The sequence below is a fragment of the Neophocaena asiaeorientalis genome, unplaced genomic scaffold (genome assembly GCF_003031525.2).
Source record: "Neophocaena asiaeorientalis asiaeorientalis breed wild unplaced genomic scaffold, Neophocaena_asiaeorientalis_V1.1 scaffold256, whole genome shotgun sequence".
Lineage (NCBI taxonomy): Eukaryota > Metazoa > Chordata > Mammalia > Artiodactyla > Phocoenidae > Neophocaena > Neophocaena asiaeorientalis.
In genome coordinates this window covers 5794046-5818985 of record NW_020185324.1, presented here as the reverse complement: position 1 = coordinate 5818985, position 24940 = coordinate 5794046, and the positions used below count along the sequence as shown (strand labels likewise).

General features: G+C 41.1%; 1 protein-coding gene and 2 non-coding genes across 12 annotated transcripts in view; all 3 read right to left on the bottom strand.

Annotated features, from left to right (window-relative positions):
• PDCD1LG2 (programmed cell death 1 ligand 2) overlaps positions 1 to 24940 on the bottom strand; it is a 118285-nt gene that overhangs the window by 9819 nt on the left and 83526 nt on the right. The window contains exons 9-10 of one of the 10 annotated variants that reach the window (XR_003001702.1): positions 9376 to 10159; positions 6860 to 7161 (exon numbers count right to left, since the gene is read on the bottom strand). The exons of 3 other annotated variants lie outside the window; for them this stretch is intronic. Coding sequence is in view for 4 of the 7 variants with exons in the window: in XM_024734228.1 (XP_024589996.1) it covers positions 6020 to 6073 (54 nt within the window). In the remaining 3 variants the exon portion in view is untranslated. Of the gene's footprint in view, positions 1 to 1427; positions 6074 to 6850; positions 10160 to 17880; positions 23918 to 24940 lie in introns of those variants that run through there. 6 more of the 10 variants (XR_003001704.1, XR_003001703.1, XM_024734228.1 and 3 more) reach the window with 6 other exon arrangements.
• On the bottom strand, positions 13655 to 13727 carry TRNAG-CCC (transfer RNA glycine (anticodon CCC)). The gene has a single exon. It is a non-coding gene; the product is annotated as a tRNA-Gly (tRNA).
• On the bottom strand, positions 17071 to 17177 carry LOC112392559 (U6 spliceosomal RNA). Its single transcript, XR_003001712.1, has one exon. It is a non-coding gene; the product is annotated as a U6 spliceosomal RNA (small nuclear RNA).

The following is a 24940-nucleotide window of genomic DNA, read 5'->3' as shown; positions in this document are numbered from 1 at the left end:
ATTTCCAATATACCTGTGGGGTAGGAATCTGATTTTGCTTCTTTCCCTGTATTTCCCCAGCACCACTTATTGACTAATTCTCCCTTTCCACTGTACGTACAATACCACTTCTCTTACATATTATGTCCACAAATATGTGAATCTGTTTCTGGAATCTCCACTATTCCATTAATCCAATTGTCTGTTGCAGCATCAGTCAGTACCACACTCTCTTCATTCTTATAACTTTATAATTAAAATCTAGAAACCTGGTAGGGCAAGTCCTCCTACCTAATTCTCCTCCAAAAGAGTCTTAGTTACATATTGAAATTTGTTTATCTGTCCAAATTTTAGAATCAGCTTATCAGTTTTTTTTGGTTGGGGGGGGAGGAATCCCATTGGGATTTGGAATTAGATTATATTGAATCTATAGATCAAATTGGGGAGAACTGGCAAATTTACAATAGAGTCTTCCTATTGAACACCTTCCACCATGTATTCTGTGATAGGTCTTCCTTGATGTTCATCAAATAGAGTTTTGGAATTTATTCCATATAGGCCTTATACAACTTTCATTAGGTAGCTTATATATTTTTTATTGTTATGGTAAACTGCATTTTTTTTCAAAATTGTATTTTCTAACTCTTTGTTGCCAGTGCTTAGAAATATATTTGATTTTGTGTATCGGTCTTCATTCAGCCATGTTGCTGAGCTCTGCTATTATTACTAATCATTTGCCTGTAGATTCATTGGAATGTAGACGACTATATCTTTATGGAAAAAGACCATTTCAATACTTCTACCAGGTACTGCTTCTCCTATCTTTGTGGTTTGTTATTTCTTTTTCTTGTCTTACTTCGTTAGGAAATCCAGTATACTACTGAATAGAAGTAAATGGACTTCTTTATCTTGTTCCTGAATTTTTAGGGTCTGCTTCTCAGTTTTTCATCATTAGGAATATTGTTTGCTGCATATTTTGTATGATCATATGTTCTTTCCCCTTTAATCTGTTAATGTAGTGAATTATATTTGTTTATTTTCTAATGTTTAACTACCCTTGCATTTCTGGATAAACCCAAATTGTTTACGATATTTTATCTTTTTAAAATGAACTCTTGGGTTTTTAAAAATTAACATTTTATTTGGGGTGATATGCTGGACAAAGGGATGATTCATGTTCCAGGTGGGATGGAGAGGGTGCTACAAGGTTTCATCACACTATTCAGAAGGGTGCATACTTTTAAACTTATCAATTGTTTATTTCTGGATTTTTCCATTTAATATTTTCAGACTGTGGTTGACTACAGGTAATTGAAAGCATGGAAAGCGAAACCATGGATAAGAGGGTACTACTGTATCAGACTTTTTAAAAAATTTTTAAATAATTAAAAAAAAATTTTTTTTTTGCCCACACAGCACAGCATGCGGGATCTTAGTTTGAAGCGTGGAGTCTTAATCACTGGACCACCAGGGAAGTCCTGTATCAGACTTTTTGATTATTGTCAATTTGATAAGAAAAAAGAATACTCTATAAATGTGTTAGTTTTCTATTAAGGAAAAAAGTATCATAGAAGTTATTCAAAAAATCTTCAGGGATTCAAAAGAGGAAGAAACATCTGTTTGGGGATGAGAGGCAGGGGAATTCTTGTAGGAGGTAGCCCTTAAGCAGGGTCAGGAATAATAGGTAAAACTATGGCAGTCGAGATGCAGGCGGCGGGAGCTGGGGGCAGGAGCAAAACATTCAAGGCCTGAGCAGTGTAGAGGATGTACCATGAGCAAGGCATGGAGAGTGGAAAATTGTCTTACAAGTGACGTAATTTGTCTAAAGTGAAAGGAGCACATTCTGAGTAGTGAGGGAAATACACCTCACAGGCAGTATCGAATCATTAAATCAGGGACTCCCAGCCTTGGCGGCCCATGACACACACTGGTGATCTTGAAAAAAAAAAAGAATTAATGCCTGAGTGCCACCTCAGGCCAATTAAATTGGAATCTCCAGTAGGAGCTTCCTAAAACTCCCCAAAGGATATTTTCTATAGCCAGGGTTGAGAATTGCTGCGTTAAGGACATATGAACAGAGGAATGGCAAGCTCAAAAGTGGGCTATGGAAGATTTACTATCTTAAATCACATGCTGTTTACCTCTAAGTGTATTTAACAGTTTGAAATATAGGGGGAAAAATCTTAACTATTTAGTTCAAAATTGAATTTAAGTCAAGGTTCACTATCTCTTTAAAAGAAAAAACAACAAATGCTCTGTGCTTCAAAATAATTATTTTCTACTTTTAGGGGATAAGATCATTCGCCACGTGGGTATAATTCCCAATGAAAACTGCTTACACACACCAGTGATTTGGAGCAGAGAGCATGTCTGCCCCGGAATTCCTCCTGAATGAGTCTGTGCTCTGAACTCAGTGAAGCATTGCTTTGACACTAGGTGGAGCCATGGATTGTGATTAGATGAAAAAGTCACACGTCAAAGAAATAGGTAGAATTTGGAGAGGGGGAGAGACTTTGCCACCATCTGCTCTAGTCCCTCATCTTACGTTTAATTTTTAATTTATTTTTTGTGTGTGCAAAATTTATTACTTTTCAAATAAATTATATATTCACATAGTTCTAAATGTACAAGATAAAGGCTATGCATGCAGTTTCTGTGGTGGATAGTCTCTGCCCTCCAGATCCACTGCCACCTGCCTTGGACCCCAAGAGACTCTTCTCTAAGGGTACACTTACAGTGTCCTCTGCCCTCAGGCTTCTGGTAGGGTTTTCCCTGGGGCAGTACTGGCAAGAGATCGGAGGGCAGGAGAAGAATGGGGTCAGGGTCTTTATTTAAACCCCAGCTCCTTCCCTGCTGGGCTCTGGGTTCATCTGGGGAAGGCTGTGTCTGCTGTCCAGTGGCTCCTTCTACACCTACAGTTCTCTCTCTGGGTTCAGGAAACCACTTATTCCCCTTGTCCCATAGGGCCCAGGCATGGTATTGCGGGCCCAGACTCCGCTCTGTAGCCCAACGGTGGACACATCACAATCCTTTGCTGGGTGCTTACCCCTGTCCACACTGTTGCAAATCATTCTTTCATTAAACTCCCTTTAATTACACTTTTGAGTGTGCTGTGTACTCCTGCTGGTACCCTAACTGGTACAGGCTTCCTCCTCACATCTCTGTTCCCCATCTGCCCAGTTCTCCTGAAGCAACCAGTTCTATAGGGTTCCTGTATGTATGCACATACAAGCTTAAAAGAATGTATATATATTCCTATCATTCTTATTTACTCAAATTGTAGCATACTCTATACCCAGTTCTATAACAATATATCCTAGAAATCACTCTAAACAGCATATAGAGCTCTACCTCACTCTTTTATGGCTGCATTATATTCCATTTTATAGCCGTACAATTCTTTTTATAGCCAGTCTCCTCTCAATAGACATTTAGGTTGTTTCCAGTTATCTGCTATTACAAATGCTGCTATAAGGAATAACATTTTACATGGGTCATTTCTCCTTATTTTGTCCATGAGGAAAATGAAACTGAAAGAGATTAAGTACATTGTCTAAGGTTAATTCTTGGCAGAGCCCGTGTCATCATGGTCATCAGTTTATAGGGTGAAACTGCAGTGACCTGCACAACGGGCTCTGAATCTTGCTAGGGTCCCCCCCACAAAATTTACTGCACATTTCCACTCTTATAAATTTCCACCCTTATACAAGAATGGACTCCAGAGCCACAGCACCAGGGTATGTTTCCTGCTTCCTTACTAGTAGGCTGTGCGACCTTGGACAAGTCACTTAGCCTCTCGGTGTCTCGGTTTCTCATCTCTGAAATGATTCCTACCTCATGGTGTTGCTGAGAGCATGAAGTGCTTGGTACAGTGCCTGGCATATACTAAGAGCCACATAAGCACTGGCTCTTACTAGTGGTGTTATTATCATTCCTTTGGTTTGAGGCAATGCTCCCAGTACAAGGTGAGAGGGCTAACTCATTGTGTCTCATCAATAGTTTATCTTCTAAACTGAGATTATCTGAGATTATCAGATCACTTCTTAAAAGCAGACATAGATGAAGAAAGATAGGCAAAAAATAGGGAACTTGGGGCCTGAAATGGGTCTTAAAAGAGAAGGGACTTTCTAAAGATAACTTTGCCCACCTCACAAGTTGATTTTGGTTTTCCTGTTCACAGGTACTTAAAACAGTGAGACCCACACAGGTTTATCTGCCTACTGGACATCCTCCCCAGACACCTTACAGTTTCCAAACTAGACACACTGTTCACAAGCTCTCCACCAATCTCCACTCTTACCAACAAAACCAACCCAGTCTTTCACAGTCTCACAGCACATTTAGGTGAGTCAATTTAAAAAATCTCAGAATCATCTATGACTGCTGTATTTCACATATTTCATGGCAAATTTGTTATCAAACCCTGTAAATTATTTCTTCTTAATAGTTTTCAACTTCATTCCCACCCCTTCCTCTCTATGTTCTCTGAGACTACCTTAAATCAGGCTCTTGTTATTTCAGTGGGCCGCTGTAATCAGCCTTCTCCCTCTCTCCTTGCCTTCTCTCCCTTCCTTCCCTGGTCCCTCCCTTTCTTCCCTCTGAAAATATGTATTGAATGACCTTGAGCTGGCAGAGGGGATGCATAAGTGAACAAGACAGAAGGATCCTAAATCTCTCTCTAACTTTAACCTAATCCTAATCCTTAATTCATGAAATTTATAGTCTGGAGAGAGAGTCAGACATTAAACATACACAAATAATTTGTTCACGATGACAGGGATCTTGCTTTCCATTCTAGGAGGTCAGGGCTTCCGAGTCTCAGGGATGCATTATAACCCTTGCTTTAGAAAGCCTCTGGGACGGTAAGAACTGGAGTTTTGCAGGAGGAGGGGAAAGGAAGTGGCTTGACCCTTAGGAGAAGGGAGAATGCATGAGACTGGCATGGATAAGGAACTGTGAGGAAGAGATTTGCAGTAGGCTCTATAAAGAGCTGGGGATCTGATTGCAATTTTGCACATTACTACATAGAGGATGAGACCTCTGGTGGGGGAAGCTTGGATGGATGCCTGTGGTAGCCTGCCCTGAGCACTTCGGCCCCAAGAGCAGTGGCAAGAATCCCTTACAGCAGACCTGTGATCAAAATAGAGAAACACTGTGGGAGCATCTCTGTATCCTGCCAAGGGCAAAAGACCCAACAGATGCTAAAGGACCAGCCAGCAATGGATAGTGAGAGGCACAGTAGCTAAGAGACCAAGGACCAGACGCTTCTCCATTTTCACGCCAATATGTAAGCCCTAGGGCCTAGAATGACCCATTTTGGGGATTGGGGGTAGTAATTGCAATTTCCTCTGTGTAAGGCAATAAAATTCTGACTTCGTGTCATGAGCCTTATGCTATGAGCCATTTCTAGAAGGCCAGAGAGGCTGATTAATTTCTATTCTTTTCTTTTTTTTTTTTAAAGAAAATAATCCAAAAAGGTAACATATTTTTAAATCACAAATTAGTTGTGTTATCATGAGTACGCCAGGAGTCCCCTATGGGTCTCAGTTCCCTTATCTGTAAAATGTGGGGAATGATGTTGAACTTTAGTTCTACCCTCCCAAGGTTTTATGTTGTCTCATCTAAAGAACGGAATTGTTAATACGATAACTTGAGGGTTTCTTTCTTGGCTTTAATCATGTTGGTTGCACTCCCAGCTGAGAAAATGAAAGTTGATGAGGTTTATCTGCGTCACCAACTAGCAATGTTTTTATAATTCCTGCTCATTTCCCTTAAACTCTTCCTGTAGATGAAACCTGCAGTTAGCAGTAAAGCTGAGGTGAGAAGTTGCTGCCTTTTTTGGGAGCAGATGACCTGTCTTTATTTGAGGCAGGTCATGTGAAACTGATACCCAGGAGACCTTCTCACCTGTAGTTGGCAGCAGCAGATGGAAGGGGAAGGAAACGCCTCAATTTAAGAGACTTTTCATGCTAAATGAACAAGAAAACTCACCTTCCTCCCCTCCAGTAGCACAGACAGAGTTAGTCTCCATTAAGCCTCTTCAGATTGGGAGTGAACAGGCTTCACGGGCAAATAGCCAGCTTCTCCCGTGGACCTTGGGAAAGGGGGTTGTTAGAGAATGCAGCTTTATTGAACTTGGCGTTCCGTTACTCAAGTGGGTATAATGTTGGAGGAGGGTGGCTAGAAGGAGTCAATGTAATTTTTCAACTGGGGGGAGTAGACTGCTAGTTGAGACAATCAAGTATAGGGATTAGAGGTGTGGACTCTGAGACAGACGGCCAGGTTCCCATCACGGCTTTGCCACCTAACAGCTCTTTGACTCTGGGCAAATCGCTTTCTGTTCCTCATATGTAAAGTGGGAATAATAATAGTATCTAGCTCAAAGAATGAATGTGAGGATTTTATTATGAAGCTTAAATGAGTTAGTAGTAGTTGTAAAACACAAAGAATATTTCCTGACACATGGTAAGATCTTTGTGACTGTTATTGTTGCAGTTATTTTATATGCCAAGCCACACATAATGACCCAAACATTTTTGGTGCTTAAATCGAAGTGTGAAGCTTACAGCTTCAGGACTCAGCTTGAAAGCAATTCCATATCATTGAGTAAGAAATTTAGCAGCCTACTATGTGGTATCCAAAGGAGTCAGATCACTTCAGATTTCTTCTGAGAACTGGGTAAAGGAGCTAAGAAAAAAGAGCTATATAAGAAGTAAAAATGTACACTACCACGTGTAAAATAGCTAGTGGGAACCTGTGGTATAGCACAGGAATCTCAGCTCGGTGCTCTGTGATGGCCTGGATGGGTGGGATCGGGGGGGTGGGAGGGAGGTCCAAGAGGAGGGGATATATGTATACATATAGCTGATTCACTTCGTTGTACAGCAGAAACTAACACAACATTGTAAAGCAATTATACTCTAGTTAAAGAAAAAGAAGTAAAAAATGTTATGGACACAGAAGAAATGTCTTGTAATATCTTATAAGTGACATTCTAAGTAATACAATTTCCAGAGTTAATCTTTTTCAGAAGGATACATCTGAATTGCTTGATAAATAACATTCTGGGATTTCTCTAACTTTCCTGAATGTTTTTTTTTGTGTGCCAGCCAGTATCTGAGAAGGTGCTTTCAGCTTTTCTCCGAGATGCAGAAACAGCAAACAAGGATGTCAAAACCTTTCCTGTTTGGTTAAAAAAAAAAGAAGCCATGTGACAGATCAGGAAATCTGCACTCGCATCCATTGAAAGAAGTGATCAATATTCACATATTTTCTTAATTTTTGAATTTGACATTAAGATTTCCAGATTATTTTACTTGCACAATTCCACTGATCCTCAGAGTGTAGGAACATAGCCTGCATTTGGTTCATTTAGTGAACGTACGAACACAATTTTCATGTGTTGATTTTCTCTATGGCTTGAAAAGCTACAGTAAGCTTTTGGTAGGGTTGTGCTAGTTGGTGGCAATTGGAGGGATGCTTTTTTTGGGGCGGGGGTGACTTCTCTTATGCTTTAAAATTTTTTCTAAAATGAGAATGCATTTTTTAAGAATTAAAAGCCTTTTAAAAATGAGTATTTGCTATTTGGCCTATTTTCTTATGAAAAAAATAAATTAACTAGCTTGCCTTTCTTCTAGAAATGACCCAGGGAAGAAGGGCATGAAGTCAGCACTTTTTATTGCTCTAAAAAGAGGAATCTTTGCAATTACCCAATTCTTGACTCCAGCATAGTCCATGGGTCCTGGGCAGTTATCAGTGGTAAGTCTCATGATGGTGATGTGTCAGAAAGACCTCATCTCTCTTCTTTTTGGTAATGACTCCTTATCACCCTGATCACAAATGCTGGTCCCTTAGATGAAAAGATAAGGCCCCAAATGCTCTCAAATGCCTCCCAATTGTTTGCTGGAGATCTGGGATTAAATTTTGTTAAGAGGTAAATGGAAGTCTGGTGATCTTAGCCTACTTTGTGCATGTGTGTGTTTAAATTAGGTTTTGTTTTGAATAACATTTTATCCTGAAGTCATGTGGTAGCATACAGTATTCAAGATTCTCAGTTCCCCTTACTGCAGAACCACAGCTGTAACTTCGGAAATTGGCCTTAATGAGAATAAGATGATGTAAGAAGGCAATGCCCAGGTTGGGTTTTTGCAACGTATCAGGACGTTTCTCAAAGGATCTCTTTCTCAGTGCTGAGGTGAAATTCTGGATATTTCGGCTGAGGATGATTAGCACTTTGTGCTTCCTTATTTTATCGTCAGTGACAGCTGTAAACTCCCTGCAAATTCAGCACCTACTTCATTTCACGGAGTATCACACACTCTCAGGAAGATAAAAGGTGTCTAAGCGTTGGTCCCAACTTCTGGGAGCTTACAGTCTTGTCAGAGAGACTGTCTTGGGAAACACCTGAGGAACTCATGCAAAGAAGATCAAACGAACCCATTTTAAAGATTTGTATCAAGACGCTTATTCATCTGGGCTGTGCCTTTCTCAACAAAGCCCAGGCCCTTAGCAGTTGTGGGATCCTCATTTTCACAATCCAACACATTCTCTCTTTTGTTTCTGACTTCAGCCCTTCTATGTAAATACATGGTTTTGTCATCACCTCTTCTTGTTCTCAGGACCTTTTTGCTGATTTTAGTAGTCTCTAAATCTTATGACCAAATAATATCCTCAGAATCTCCCTCTCCTCCCCTAGATCTAAAAGGACATGACAATTTAGTATTGATTCTGGGCAGCCTATGTCTTTGCTGGTACTGATGAGTCTTCTAAAGGTGCTGACTGTAGCCTTTACATCTTTTCACTAATACCTATTATAATCCTTTTAGTAAAATGGGGTTTTGAAGACCTTGCCTTTTTAGCAGCACATTAGCAAATCCTAGACCTCTTGCTTACAATTCAGTTAATTTACCTTTAGAATTGAATGAAATTATTGTCTGTTAATTGCTTTCAGTAGCTCATTTCTTTTTCTCATGATTTATCCATTCAACAAACATTTCATTGAACACTGAACAGTGACAGGCACTATGCTAGCAGATGAAAACATAAAGATGAATGAGACTTGATTCCTTCCTCAAGGACCCCACATCTGGTAGAAAAGACAGAAAATCAGCCCATACGGTGCCATGTGTGAATTAGAAGAGGTCATCCCTCCCTCTTGGGGAGGCAGCTCGGCACCAGGGCTCCACCAATGGGCAAGTGGAGAACAGGGTGGATTTCAAGCCCCTCTTGCCACCTTGACCAGGGGCCCTTGTCCCTGGACTCAACCTGAGCAACCCTATGCAATAGCCCTGGACGTGGAGACAGCATGTTATAGTACAGTGTGATGAGCACAGAGGAGAGAGGGCATGGCCATCTGGTAGGATGGGGAGCCGGGAGAATTTTCATAGAAGAGCTTACATGCGAGCTGAGACACGGAGAGGCTCATCCAGTGAAGTGGGGTGAAGGGCAGAGGGAAGACGAACAAAGCCACGCAGGTTTGAAGAGCATGGTGCGCCTGAGGCTCTGCAAGTCATTGATGGTGGCACAGTGCCGAGTCGGGTGATGAGTGTGGGAGAGATTTGGCAGGAACTGAAGCTGGATCATACTGTAGCAATTGTCTAGGTCCTTGTTCCTCAAAGTTCTAGACTCCTCTGCAGGGCAGCTTTGGCATTACCAGGCAACTTTTAGAGGTGCAGAATCTTGGGCCCCACCAAGACCTACTGAATCTGAACCTGCATTGTAATAAGCTTAATATTTAATAAGGTGGTTCATGTGCACATTAAAGTCTGAGTAACAGTGGTTTAGGTGAGAGCTGATGAGAACTAAGGGTTTGCTTTGAAGGCATATTCTCTAGCTATTACCAAACATGGTGTTTTCCTTATGTTTTCACAAATCTATCACCAATAGATCTACCTTCAGGGTGTCTCAGTGACAGTACCCATAATTCAGAGTTAAGGAAAACAGAGGCCCAAGGAAGTTAACCTCATAACCACCAGCAAATTAAAACAGAAGGAAGAGAAGGCAGATTCCTCTGCTTGCCCTTCCCTTTCCTCTCTTATTCCTTACTATCCAGGTGTGCTTATCTTAAGCCTCTGCTTGGGAGGTGTGGAACTCATGGTCTAGCGGTCACTAAGGTTGGAAAGGTGAAATGTTGGAGAAGCTTTCAGCCTGGAGGTGGTGCCTGAGCATCATCCTGGAGCAACTGGGAAAAACAAAAACAACTGTAAAAAAGAGTCCAGGAAGAAAGGCAGGTGAAAGTCATCTATGAAGCACTGCTTTACCTCTTCTCTTCTGCTTCTTCTCTTTCGCCTATTTATTCATTCAACCATTCAATTACTTAGTATATATATTGAGCACCTATCGTTTGTCAGGCACTGATATCTGCATTTTCCTGGTAACTGCAGGGCTTTCTACACACCTTCAGATCTCTTGAAAGATCCCAAGAGACCCCTTCCCCAATCCTCTAAAAGCCACTCTCTTCCCTGTGCTAGATCTTCTTCCTCTCCGGCCCCAGGTGGTTCATCAGGACAGTAGGAACAGTTGAAGCTGGAAGGCTCTGGGGTTTCTGTTCTCTGCTCAACCCTCTGCCTGTGGCTTTCCTGATTCTTTTTCTCCAAGAGGAACCCTAAGGGGGGATAAATCCAGGTTCAAGTGGGGCTTCAGCATCTGTGGAAGATCATTATTGGACTTGACTGAGTGAGGGACTGGCTCTGATTTTGGTAAGCCACTGAGGTCAGAGCTGGGGTATATCCCTATGAGCCACTGACTGATTTCCCCTCAAAAGAAGGGTAGGTTGAAGAGTTTGAGGTGTACAGAAGGGACCTTTGGGGTAGGGGAAGCAAAAGAGAAATAACACTTCTTCCCCAAACTCGTTCTGGGAATTCATCATAGAAACCCCATAAGGTAATAGTGTCATCACTCTGTGATAGAAAACCATGTTCCCACAAAACAGGGATGACAAAGGAAAGGTAAAGGGGGTGGTATGGTGGTGTCTGGTTTGGTTTTTACAACAGATTCCACAATAAGACTGTAAGAAGACCAGTTTAGATGCTTTCATGAGTAAGTGGCTTTGCTTATGTGTTTTCTCTATGTGTGGGTGCAGGATCAGAAGAGGAGAAAAAAAGGGGAAGAAACATGCAAACACCAAGATTCTACCCTTGTGCTGCCAGAGGCAACTTTAATCTCTGAGATGATAAAGATAACAGTCTTACTCAGAGTTATACAGCAATCACCAGCAAGAAAATATAATCTAGACCTCCTAATGCCTCTCATTTCCTTCAGAAAGTCTACAAGAACTTAAGACTGCTTTAAGCAGCCCCATGGGTTGCTTGAGTTAAAAAAAAGGCAAAAAGAGAAAGAAGAAAGAAGTAATTTGCAATTATTTGATACACGGAGACCGTGTTGAGGTTCAAATGGTTAGGTTTTTCTTAGAAGTAACCCATGGTAAGGCTGTTGTAGCTGAAAGTGAAAGTATCAGTGCTGTCAAAGTGTGATCCGTGCATCTGTGCCCACCCACCAACTGTTACTGGTCTGTGAAGGCTTGTGTGGTCAGTGCTTTATAAGAGGGCTATGAATGATCAAACTGTAGACCACAGATGTGTCTTTATATGTCAACATGATTTTGCATGAATGAGGGATTTTTTTTAAGCTTAAATTTTGGGGCCAGATGTATAAAACAACTTGTGTTTTAAACAACAGGTTTGTATTAACGTTCTAGGCAACTGTTTGATTCCCCAGGACAGATAGATATGGCCTCTTTACTCCTATCACCCAAGAAAACTTAGTCGACTTTGTCATGATCTGTCTGAAACTGCCTTTCACCACTTCTTTTTCCTCTGTGACAGTTTTCTAAGTGGAGAGGAAGAGTCTGAACCTGGGCCTTTTGCATCTCAGGTTTCAGTTACAACTGGAGGTCAATGTCCACTGATGGGCAATTACTTACGTTTGCTTGGAAGCGGAAAGCATTTCTCCCAATACATTTTTCTTTTTAATTATGTTTCGCCCCCAAAATACATTTTCCTTTGTGGTTGGTGTAAAGAACTTTGTAGTTACATAAACCTGTACTTGGACCCCAGAACTGTTACCTACTTGTTGGTTGTGTTACTTTGGACATAGGACTCTCAGCTTCCATTTCTCATCAGAAAAAGGGGATAATCTTACCTATCTTGCCAAATTGTTGTAAGGGGTTAAATGACACAGTTTATGCAGAACAGCACATGCAGTGTTTAGCATAGCAGATTTCCATAAGTGTTAATTGCTTCTTTGCTTTCACTTGGGCAACAGGGCCCAAGAGGGAGCTTGGGAGAAGCACGGATGGTAGGTAAGAAAGAATAAGAGAGGAATAAAAGGAAATAGCCTTGGATGAGCAATCTCTAGTCCACATGCTCAGGACATTTGTACCCCAGCATGTGAAGTAACTTGCATGTTCCATGTTATGTGAGTTAGTGGAGAGTGAGTTGCTCTGGCTTGATGTTCTTGGAAACTGTGCCCAGTGGCTTGCTGTCATGGGAGTGTGTCCAGTCGCTTTGTGAGGATCATTCAAGCTGCCCACAAGGACAAATGTATAACAGTGGTGTCCTGCCTTCAAAGAATCACACCTCTCATTAATGCCCAAATACCTGAGCTTCACCTCTCACATGATTGCAAGAAAGCCAGTCCCTGACTTCTCCCCCAACACCTCTGGGAATTCCCAAAGAATGCTTATTTCAGTCAACCACCTGGAGCCCCAAGCATAGCCCATCTCATAATCTTCCACAACAGAGAACAGACTGCAACATTTAATATAACTTTACTGAAGGAGAAAGAAAAAGACAATGCATAAAAAAAAAAAAATCAGACTGGGCTCTCCACAACATCTCCTACCCTCATCTCAAAGGAAGGGTATCTCTCCCTCAGTGCCTTTCCTGCTACCATGTGGGAGGGATCAAGTTTCCTACAGACAAGAGTCCATTAACCATGCCTCCTCTTCCCAGACCCCAAGGAAACACAGGTTCAGGGCTGCAATTCTACTCACAGTAAAGACAACCTTTTTGCATAATCAGTGCCTTTCATGTACAGTACCTTGTGTAATATATGTAGCAAGTGCTCAATAAATGTTTGTTGAGTGAATAAAGGAATGAATGGTCTCAACCTTCCTGTTCCAGATCAGGAACTGGTTTTACATTTATGTGATTAAAAAAATTATTAATCTTTTTACCCTGAAATAATCAATCTCAAATGCAAATTTAAAATCTTCCTTCTAGAACAACTAAAAAAAAATCTGCTAGCTTTGAAATAGCATCTTCTCCCCATTTCTGCACCCATCTTTCTTTTTATAGCAATTAACATTTCATGAAATATTTACCCTCAAGTCTAAGCTGCTATACCTCATTACAGAGGGCATTTACTGTTAACAGTGTATTTCCTGTAAATCCCAGGATTTTCACTTCTGCATCATGGCTGGCTGAGCAGACTCTGTTATCTCCCAATACAGCTTTTAAGACAAATTACTTATACTAGTAGCTAATCATTCATTAAGCTCTGGCTCTATGGCTATATACTAACTGTGATAGGAACTTTAGTGTATTATCTTTTCCTTTTTAATGTTTATTTATTTGGCTGCACCGGGTCTTAGTTGCGGCATGCGGGATCTTCGTTGCGGCATGCGGGGTCTTTAGTTGCGGCATGAGAACTCTTAGTTGCAGCATGTGGGATCTAGTTCCCTGACCAGGGATCGAACCTGGGCCCCCTGCATTGGGAGTGCAGAGTCTTAGCCACTGGACCACCAGGGAAGTCCCTAGTTTATTATCTTGGATCCCTTCAATAATGCTGCCAGTTAAGATTCATTATTTTATATATGAAGAAACTAAGGCTGAGAGAGCGTGAACTGCCTCTGATGATGTAGCTGGTTAGTGGCAGAGCTGCCTTCAACTCAGGCCTATACTTCTGAGCCTCAAGGCTGGTTGTAAATATAGACATATAGACTCAACTAGGCAACTTTATGAAATTACATCCCATTTCCCACTTCTCTACAGTATTCTGCCATGTACCCCTAATGGTTGTGAATGTCTGCACAAGTCAGCTGCTGTTACTAATGGAAAGTGTTGAATTATCCTTCAGTGTTTTGAGGTTAAAAGTCTGAGAACCACCACAGCACGCTATTTCTCTCATCTGCCTTCTTCTGTCTCAGGCTCCAAAAGAAACTTTCTGAGAATTCTAGTTCTTCGCCCTTACCAGTACTGACCAGGGTGACTCCTACTTAATTCTGTAAATGATCTCCAGAAAACATAAAACCTTGCAGCAAAAATTCATGGCCCCAACACTTGGCTGAGAGGTTGTGTTTGACTTCCTTCCAGTTCTTACAGAATTACTTTTCCCTCCCTTGGTTTGGTGCCCCCCATTGGCCAAACCCGCAGGTTCTGGCCACTGCCCTTAGTGACTAAAGGGGTTGGCATCATCACCAGGGTAAAGGCCCTTCATGGGCTGCTCCACCCACACATACCCACGCTGCTTTCCCCATTTTAATCATCTTGTGACATCTCTTCTTTTTGCATACGCTATCACCTGTGTAAAAGGTTCGAAAGAGGGTTTCTGTGACCTGCAAGCCCCTTGAGGACAGGGATGATGTTCTACTACCTCTGTATCCCTAGTGCCTAGTACAGTGCCTACACTAAATCAGTGGTAAAATACATGAAAGGCCCATGTGACAACTGCAACTCTGGACAGGCTCCTCAACTTGGTACCCAGCTGAGTGTCCAGCACCCAGGGACACTGAGTTTGGTTTCACAGACAGAGAGACACAGATAGATGGCTAGTTAGACAGATGGGTAGATAGATAGATAGGCTGAGAGATAGGTAGATCAAATGAAATACCATATGCAAAAGCAAGTTGTAAATGTTCTTGTTATACCATTTGCCCTCATTCAAGGCTGATTTTCAGCAGATACTCACAGGTATGGTTGCATGATTGTAGTGGATAGAACTGAATAGAAAATAGCCACTGCCTCAAGCACCCTGAGTGCCCCAGCGCCACCCTGGCCATGTCCCAGGACTCCCTGCTCCTCCAGGCGCCCCCTGATATTCCCACAATCTAACAACTACAGAAGTAACTACTGGCTCAGCAAGGAGCTTCCAGGATGCTTTTCCAGCATTTGGACCAGTATCCATTCTGATCAGCCAGGGCCACTGCTGAGCAAGTTGGTGGTTTTTTAATATCATCCCTGCCCCCATGACTTAGCTACTCCCTACCCATCATGGAAAATCCTCCAGGCCCTGTGCATTTCTCATCACCGCCCCCCACCCCGGTCTCTTGTTCTCCTCCCTCCCATGGGAGCTCTGAATTCCTGCACCCACTCTGAATTCCTTTGTCTTATGATCTGTTCCACTCATTACAGAGTGAAGTACGTCAGAAAGAGAAAAACAAATATCATATAATATTGCTTATATGTGGAATCTAGAAAAATGGTATAGATGAACTTATCTGCAAAGCAGAAATAGACACAGATGTAGAGAACAAACTTATGGATATCAAGAGGGGAGTGGGGGTGGGATGAATTGGGAGATTGGAATTGACATATATACACTACTATGTATAAAATAGATAACTAATGAGAACTTGCTGTATAGCACAGGGAACTCTACTCAGTGCTCTGTGGTGACCTAAATGGGAAGGAAATCTAAAAAAGAGGGGATATATGTATACACATAGCTGATTCACTTTGCCATACAGCAGAAACTAATACAACATTGTAAAGCAACTATACTCCAATAAAATCTTTTTAAAAATTTAAAAGACAATTTTACGTGGCCTTGTTTTTTACATAACTTTTCCTGTGTGTGATGTATTCCTCCCACTTCCTATAAATTCCCCAGGGTGAAGCATACCTAATATAGACTTTGTATCTCTCACAACATCTCATACAATGCTGACTGGGGTTCAAACTTCCAAGACAGAGTCTGATAGATCCTGGGGATTAAACCTTAATGCTCAGCAGCTCAGAAAGGGAGGAGATGCTTTCCGGGTAGTCCAATGAATTCCCCATCTCACCGATGAACACTCAGAAAAGTAGGGCCTCTGTCAGCCTGGGTTTGAACTTTTCATTTTGACTCTGGGGGATATAGTTGGAGCCTGTCAGCCTGGCATTTTTCCTAACAGCTTTCAAATGTCACATTTTAACATCTAGTACTCACTGTTCTTTCCTTCTCTTCATTTTTAGAACACTCAGAAAAGTTTTTGTGTTTTTGGGAAGACCCCTCTTGCTCCCCACCCCTGAATTTTCTGCTTTTAGGAGAGTGGTTCTTGAGGACTACTCCCCAGAGCATTATTTGGAAAGGACGTGAGCAGCCCGTCCTGTCACATGTGTGTCATGTGCTCTGTCACAGCCCAGTCATGCATTGTGTGCAGAGGCCCATGTGACATTCAATGAAGCAGGCAGTATGGTGGCAACCCCAGAACCTGCTCAAACTTTCACTTAGTAAATTTTCCTTTTAGTTTCTCTTTAGAGTCTCTTTAAAACACAGGTAAAAGCTTGTACCAGAAAGAGGAAAAACACGAGTAGCGCATATAAGAATTTTCCCCAAAATACCGTTATACTTGGTACTTGTGCCACATTTTGATTTTCAATAAACACTGAATTTCTAAAATTTCAAAATATTAAAAAATCTTTTGAATTTAATTTAAATTTAATAATTAAAAAATTAAGTTTAAAGATTATTTTTTAGGTTAAAATTGTTAAATATGTTTTTCAAAACCTTTCAAACACAGGAAGAATATAATGAAAATTAAAATTGCCCATATACTCATCACATCAACAGAGCGGGTTACTGTTATCGCCATACTAATTTTACAGTTAAGAAAGCAAAGGTGAGGAAGGAAGAAAAAGAAGGAAGGAACATGAGCTTTTAGATTTTCTTCTCAAACCTTTAAAAATAAAAAAGGATTCTATGGAAATTAACCCACAGAATTTTCGAAAGGAATGACAGATATACTGTATTCCTAATAACACTTATACTGCCAGGAATACCACTGCTGTTTCTGAACATCACAGTGTTTCAATGATCAATAAGCTTTACAGAGCTCTGGATTCCATATCACAGAGGACATATAGATATATATCGATATATATTGATATTGATCTATATATGAAATGCTTCATGAAATTGTGTGTCATCCATGTGTAGGGGCCATGCTAACCTTCTCTGAACCTTTCCAATTTTAGCATATGTGCTGCTGAAGTGAGCACTTAAAATATTTTACAAAAGTACTATACATTACCAAAAAATCTTGTAAAATAGAGAAAAGGGGGAAATTACACCAAACCCTACCTCTTTAACAAAACCCTATTAACACTTTGGTATACTTCTTTCCAGCCTTTTGTATCATTCTCACTTTTAAAATTTTATTTATTTATTTTTTGTTTGTTTGGACTTAACATTGTAATAGAAAGGAACCAGTTATTATAAGACCACCCACACCATTGCTCCACTCTGATTTTTTTCTCTCTCTCTCTCCATATATATTTTATATTAACCTTTGCTTATTATCTTCAGGTGTCTAGGGCTTTTATAGCATGTTGGATAAGGAGAAATGGCTTTGATATCAGTTAGCTTAGGTTTGAATACCTGCTGTATGAACTCTGTGAACTAGGGAAAATTACTAAGCAACTTTGTCTCAATTTTCTTCTGTCGCTGAGGATAGCACGTTACCTACTCCTCAGGTTCTGTGAGCACGAAAAGAGATAATGTGTATAAAATGAGCAACATAGTGACAGGCTCATGGTAAGTGCTCACTGTATAGAAACTATTTTTCTACTTAAAATTATATCATATGGGCTTCCCTGGTGGAGCAGTGGTTGAGAGTCCGCCTGCCGATGCAGAGGACACGGGTTCGTGCCCCGGTCCGGAAAGATCCCACATGCCGCGGAGCGGCTAGGCCTGTGAGCCATGGCCGCTGAGCCTGCGTGTCCAGTGCCTGTGCTCCGCAACGGGAGAGGCCACAACAGTGAGAGGTCCGCGTACCGAAAAAAAAAAAATTGTAATTATTTCATATTCCTATATAATCTTTATAACTGTCATTTTTGTGACTAGATTACTATTTAGTCTGTAATGCAAATACGAATCACTATGCCTAAATCACTTCTGTTTTGTTTGACAGATTAGTTCCAGTTTGGGGCCATAGATAACACTGTAATGTACTTTTTCATATAATACCTATTTCACTTTAGTCTATGGATTTCCTTTAAGAAAATCCTTGGAATGGTATTTTTGGGTAAAAGTATGAATCTTGACATGATTCTTGCTATATATCCAAGCACATTTTTTTTTGAGTTCATTTTTTTAAAACTTAAGAATAATCTAAGCAAGTATAGAGTTTTGTATGTTTCTTTTTTCTTTCAGTGTTATGGCAAAGCTTTTTAAAAAATTATATATTTATATTTACAATGAACCTCTCCACGTCTATAACTTTTTCTATATTTTTTGACTATTTTCTCAGATTAGAGTAGATTTACATACTGTAGAATTCCTCGAACAAATGGTATGACAAACTGTAAGACCTCTGTTCTATAGACAAATAACCTTCCCCCAAAAATTGTACTGATTTATATGACCACTAACAACTTATGAGACTATCAAGTTAACGTGTTCTGGAGCATCATGCGTTATAAATTTAAAAAGCTTTTGCCAATGTAATGATTTAAAAGGCCCACTTAAGTTTTGTTTTGATTTAAATTTTAAATTACCTGTAAGTTTGAGCCTTTCATTTTTTGAATTTTAAAGCAAGGAGAACTGAGACACTGGCATGTTGCCTGATTTGACCAGCAACCTGATTATATTCCACTTCAATCTGCACAACACAAAATCTCAGGCATTAGTTGCTTCCTCTGCACTTCTTGCAGCTGTTCTGCTTTAAAATGGAATTCTATTTTTATAGAACAAACAGAAATGAGCAGAAAACATGCTGCTGTCTTTGAGTTTCTTCTCCTAAGTGGAGCCTGCCTTTGAGAATACACAGTTATAGACAAGATGCAGCTGATGACCAGCATAAGCATCCTTACAGAAAAAAATTTCTTATTGGCACCACCAAGGTCTTACCTTAAAGGTCCAGAAAACTGATTTTGTCAGTACACTCAGAATCAGACTAAAAAACTGGATCATGCTAACCAAATTCCTAGGACTTTTCTATAATAAGAAATACTATTAATGTGCAGATCAGAAATTGCTTCAGAACATTCTATTCCCATAGAGAATCTATATGAAAAGTCAAATTATAATCAGTTTGCTCAGTAACCAGAGAATCAGGATGGGGTAGGAAGCGGGGACGGTGGCTGGGATGATTTTAATGGCTGATGTCATCAAGCTATGTGAATCGGATGCCCATCACCACTGGAGGGATAGACCAGACAGGTGGTAGCAGTGCATGTGCTGGAGGGACAGGTACCCCTTTCCGCTGGATGTGCTTGGGATTCACCATCACACTTTTCCACATTGGCCTCTCTTTCCTAGACTCCATGCATTTGCCTTCAATTCAATTCCACAGTATTTGTCAAGTATCTTCTATGTGCCAATTATTGTATTGGGTTCTGGGACTACATAAATGAATAAAAATCCAGTTCCTGTTCCTAGGTACAATGCAGGCTTTTGGAGAAAACCAAACACATATGTAATTACAAAATACCACATGATGAGAGCTTGACTGTGTTACAGGTCTAGGACCATGGCTGCCTTGCAGAATCTTAAGATCTTGCTCTGCTATGTGACATGAGCAATTTGTTTAATTTCACTGGGCTTTAGTTTGCTTGCGGGTAAAATAGAGACATTAATTGTCTCTATTTCATTGAATTGTGAAGTTTAAATGAGGTGATACGTGTAAAGCAAATAGAAAAATGTCTGGCACATGGCTTGAAAGTTATCTATAATGATAAACAATTAACCTCATGATGGCCAGATCTGAAGCTCCTGGATGAAGAGGAGAATTGGACCCCTTAAGAAAGGACCGTGCAACAGTGTCGCAAATAATTGCCATAGATCCTCCTCCAAGCCATCCCCAAAGGAATGTAAAGTCATTTACTAAGGTGTCTGTGCACTGGGGGAAATGGAAATACCCAAACTTTTCAGGAATTCCAAAACACTGCTCTGAAATGACACTAATTCTTAGGAACCCCAAATACCACTGTGGTCCAGTGGTCAAAATAGGGGTTTAGAGTGATCAGGTGATAAGCGGAGTTTGGGCCCAGTTCCAGTTCATCATGGATCTGTAAGCCATGCAGCCATTAAAAATAATTAGGAAGACTAGTCAGCAACATAGCTGTGAATTTATACACAGCGACAAATTTGAAAAAAAGGACAGAAAATGACATGCTAACAACAATAGCCAAAATTATGTACATGTCTGGACAAAGAGCAAATGCCAACAACAAAAATGAAAATACTTGTGCTTGGATGATGAGATCATAGGTGATTTTTGTTTGTTTGATCTTTCTCAGTTAGTTCCTCAAACTCTCCCAAATGCTATTTTTGCTTTCTTTGTAGAAGGTACTTTTTCAAAAAAAGACTTAGAACTCATCTAGCTCTTTTGTTTTGAGGATTGCCATAATATACTTTTAAGCCAATCATAGTAAGGTCATAATAAGTAAGAATGCTAAGTGTAGCCATTTGCTCTAGTATTATAATGAGTCTCAGAGCCAATCATGCATGAGGCATCTATCACATAAAAGATGCTGCAGGAATGACAAAATCTCACTCTCTCCTTGTCCTCCAGGAGCTTATAGTCTAAGGGGAAGATATAAAATGTGCTCAAATCCTCATGATTCAAAACTGAAAAAGATAACTGCTTTAGAGAGGGACAAAGAAAACACTGCTCTGCCCAGAGTAAAGACAGCTCATATTCAACTGGAGAAAAACAGAAAATATTCACTGGAAGAGCTGGCATCTGATGGACAGATAGGGTTTTTCAAGGGAGAATTGAGGTCCCAGAAAGGAGATGTTCCAGGTGAAGGGGACAGCACAAGGCATACTGGAGAACTGGTGAGCCCTCTGATTTAGCTGGAGAATTCAGCACGTACAGAAGAGCCTGGGGACAAAAAAACCCCTTGGCTGGAAATCCTTGGAGCATAACTCACTTCTCCCTTAGGGCTAGGATTCAGGAGAAATATCCTGCAGACAGATTAGCTTAATAGTGTCAGGACACTGCCTGTTTGGCAAGAAATAGTGGCTGGTACATCAGGGATTACCAATGATACTTGTTATTTAACAGGTATTTGCCATGTGCTGTATAAGCTAAGTGCCTGATAAAGGAAGATGTTAACAACCTTTCTTATGTTACAGCTGGCCCCTCATATCCACAGGTTCCACATCTAGGAAGTCAATCAACTGAGGACTGAAAATATTAGAAAAAAAAAATTGAAGGAAGTTCCAAAAAGCATAACTTGAATTTGCCATGTACCAGCAACTATTACATAGCATTTACTTTGTATTTAGAGCTATTCACTTAAGCATTTACATTCATTGGGTATTATAAGTAATCTGGAGATGATTTAAAATATGTGGGAGGATGTGCATAGGTTATACAAAAATACAGCACTATTTTATATAAGGGACTTGAACATCCACAGACTTGGTATCTGAGGGGGTCCTGGAGCCAATCCCCTGCAGATACCGAGGGACGACTGTATTCATCTTTTAGATAAGGAAACGGATGGTTAGAGAGATCAAATGATACATGCAATCTTCATATATAGTTGAGTCGGGGTTGGAATCTCTCATGTCAGAGCCTCTTCTCCACCCACCCTCCTGTAGTGCCTCTTTGGAAAAAGTAAGAGTGAAATTAATCCTAGGCCAGCAAAAAAAGACCACATGGTGTATGTAACCAGTAAAATCCCACCTTAAAGTCCCATCGGGTAGGAAATCAGGACACATGGTGGGGTATAATGAATATGGTTAAACTGCCCTAGCTCTATCCCTTCCAAACTAAACAGGCAGCCTTAACCAAATTTCTTCTCTGTGCCTCAGTTTCCTTATCTTTAAAATGGAGACATAAATAGTGCCTTTTTCAGAGGGTTTTGAGAGAACGCATTCCAATGACATGTATAAAACGCTAAACAATATCGGGCATGTAGTAAGTACTTGGTAAATGTTAGACATTATGACTGTAGGCTGTAGTGTAGAACGTTCCTCCCGCTAGGACACAATGCCTAATGGTCTTCTTCCCCAAAGAACCCTGAATTTCGGGGTATTGGAGGTAGGCAGCCCTGTCCCTATTTGGTATTTTAGAAAATAGCCCCAATCTAGGACTAAAGATGGTGGTATTTTGACAGAAACCATTATGCCACCGGGTTCCTAATAGAGTTAAATATTACCATCCGAGGATGCAGCATGCCAGCCACACATCTGTGGGGAGGTGGGGCCCAGCATGGAGAGACTTGCTTCTTCAGGGAGAAGGCCTTGCCTGCCTGCTCTGATCTCTGCAGCCTTAGGAGGTGCTGCTTCTCCAGCAGGGACCCCAGACCAAACCATGGGACCCTGCCCTTCTGAAGAGGGCATCCGAGTGTGCCTCAAAGGCTTTTAAACCTATGGGAGCCAACTGGCCTGATGGAACATTAAACCTACTGACCTGGATGGGCCCTGAGGAAACCACTTAGCCAAGAGTAGGACATCAGAACACGCTGAAGAATAAACAATTGAGTTTTATTCTTCAATGGCATTCTTTGATGTCTATAGAAGAAACTGAGATGTTATATTATTTGTGTGTTACTCACTTTCACACCCCTTCATTCCCATAAACCTAAAATTATTCTTAGTCTGTACACCAGTTAAAGAGTTTGCTTCAGGCCCACTCATCCATCTGTTATGCTTGATAATGTTTACATTTGGATAGTTTAGGGGTCAACTAATGTCCTGAGCTTTGTGGTCCCAGCACAAAGACCAAATTTAACATGATTAGCCTGATGTCACCATGTGCAGTTACCCTCCTCCTTGACACACCCATAATGGGATCTCACAGGATTTCTAGTGCTGACATCAAAGGCCTCAGCTTGTGAGTATCACCGTATCACAGATCTAGAAACTGAGCCACTGAAAGGTTAAGTTTAAAGTCATATAGAGGGCTAGGAAAGGAGACTTAGTCTGGAGCTTTGATCATCATGGCTACTCATCTGAAATCTTTGCAGAAGTAGCATATTAGCATGCCAAAATTTAAAATGTGTATCATTGGCTTCTGAGGTTAAGGAGACAGAATTTTTTGAAGGAAGGATGTAATTAAAAAAAAAAAAAGCACCATTCAATATGGTGCCATTACAGGTTAAAACCAATGCTTTGTGATTCAGACCTCACAAATAATACTCAATGGCTTTTTTCCACAATTTGTAGTTGACCACTCTGTGTACTTAAATGCTTAAATACTTCATTAGAACAACTCAGATGCTTTCAAGATTCCTGTAAGTCATAAAACATGTCAATTATGGCTTGACTTTGTATAAAACCCTGTCTGTGAGCTCGCAGTCTCAATAGGCTTGTCCAGTAACCAGAGGAAACTACAGATAAAAGTATCTCTACTGGCAATCTGTCCACTTCTGTAACTGGAAATTTCCACTGGTCTCTGCTTCTGGAAATCACTTTGGAAACTTAGGGGGAAATAATTCCTTTTGTTTCCCGTCCAGAAGCAACAAAGAGCCTGAGGACACTCACTGGGGTCCAGCATCCAGTGTGGTCTTTTTCTAAACTGCAGTAGTGTGTGATTGGAGCCACGGGCTGCAGGAGTGAGAGCCCGGATCAGTGGAGGGGTGGCTGCCTGACTTCTGTAAGTACACCTTGGCAGGTGCGGCCTAGTCTTGCTGCAGTCTCCAGATTAAAGTGCTGGCTCACACAAAGGCATTTGAAAAGTGCACACAACAAGCTCTGCAGGCCAAGGGATTCTTGTTCAGAGTCTAGAAGTTTCTTGAGGATGTCCCATCAGGTCACTCCAGCTCATCAGGCCACAGATTCAAATCTGGGGAGAAAAGTTCACAAATAGGAAAATCGTTTTTCTGACTAGAAAATACATAACCTCTCAAAATCAGATTGGAGTGAGAAAACTGGAGTTAGAAAAAAACGCTCAAAAGGCAGCATGGCTTAAATCTTTCTTTCCACCCCCTCGACCACTGCCCTAGTCCAAATCTTCAGCCTTTCTCTCCAGACCTGTGGCAAGAGGCTTCTCTTCTCCGTGCTCTGGCCTGTAGTCAGCTCAGCAATACTGGAGCAAAGTTCTTGGGGCTTCCCTATTCAGACCTTTTAGAATTCCGATTGTGCCAGATATTTCTTTTTGTTCATGTAGATGTTCTCTCCACCCTGCTCTGTCCTGTTCATACCCCAGGATTACATCACTGGCCTTTCTTCCCTCTGGTTTCCATTCCCTCAGTTCAGGGGAGAAAGGAGGTTGCATCGGTGATAGGAGGGTGAGGTTGGAGTATCTCTTCCTCAGCCACCTTCTGGACAGTTTGCGGGTCAGTTTTATTCCTCCGTTAAAGCCCACAGCTCCAGTGGGCAGCCCTTTCCTGTTGCTGTTTTCACCAGTGTCCTGGTAACAGCTCCCTCCCCTTTCCCCTTCAGGCTGAGGCTCAGTCAGTGGTCCCTGGTCTTTCAGTCTCAGGATGCCCGATATCCCTCACTGGTTTCCCCTCATCCTGCTCATGTCTTTGTAAAGAGTAAAAACTTGTAAACTTGCCTCAGTTACCCCCCTGTATGTGCCCTCTGTCTCCTGCTGAGACCTGACCAAGGCACCCACGCCTGGTGAGTAAAATATAATCTCCTTTGCCCAGAATTCATGGCTCACGATATGGCCCCCAACAATCTTTCCCCTTATCCCATACCTGGCTCTTGCCAAATGAGGATCACATGCCTTCTCCTTCAGATGCCTCACATCTTCCGGTCTCTCTGCCTTCCCTCCCATGTCCCCTCTATCTAGAATAGTCTGCTATTTCTGTTTCTGCCTGGCTCAAATGTCACCTCCTCCATGAAACTTTTCCTCCTCCCT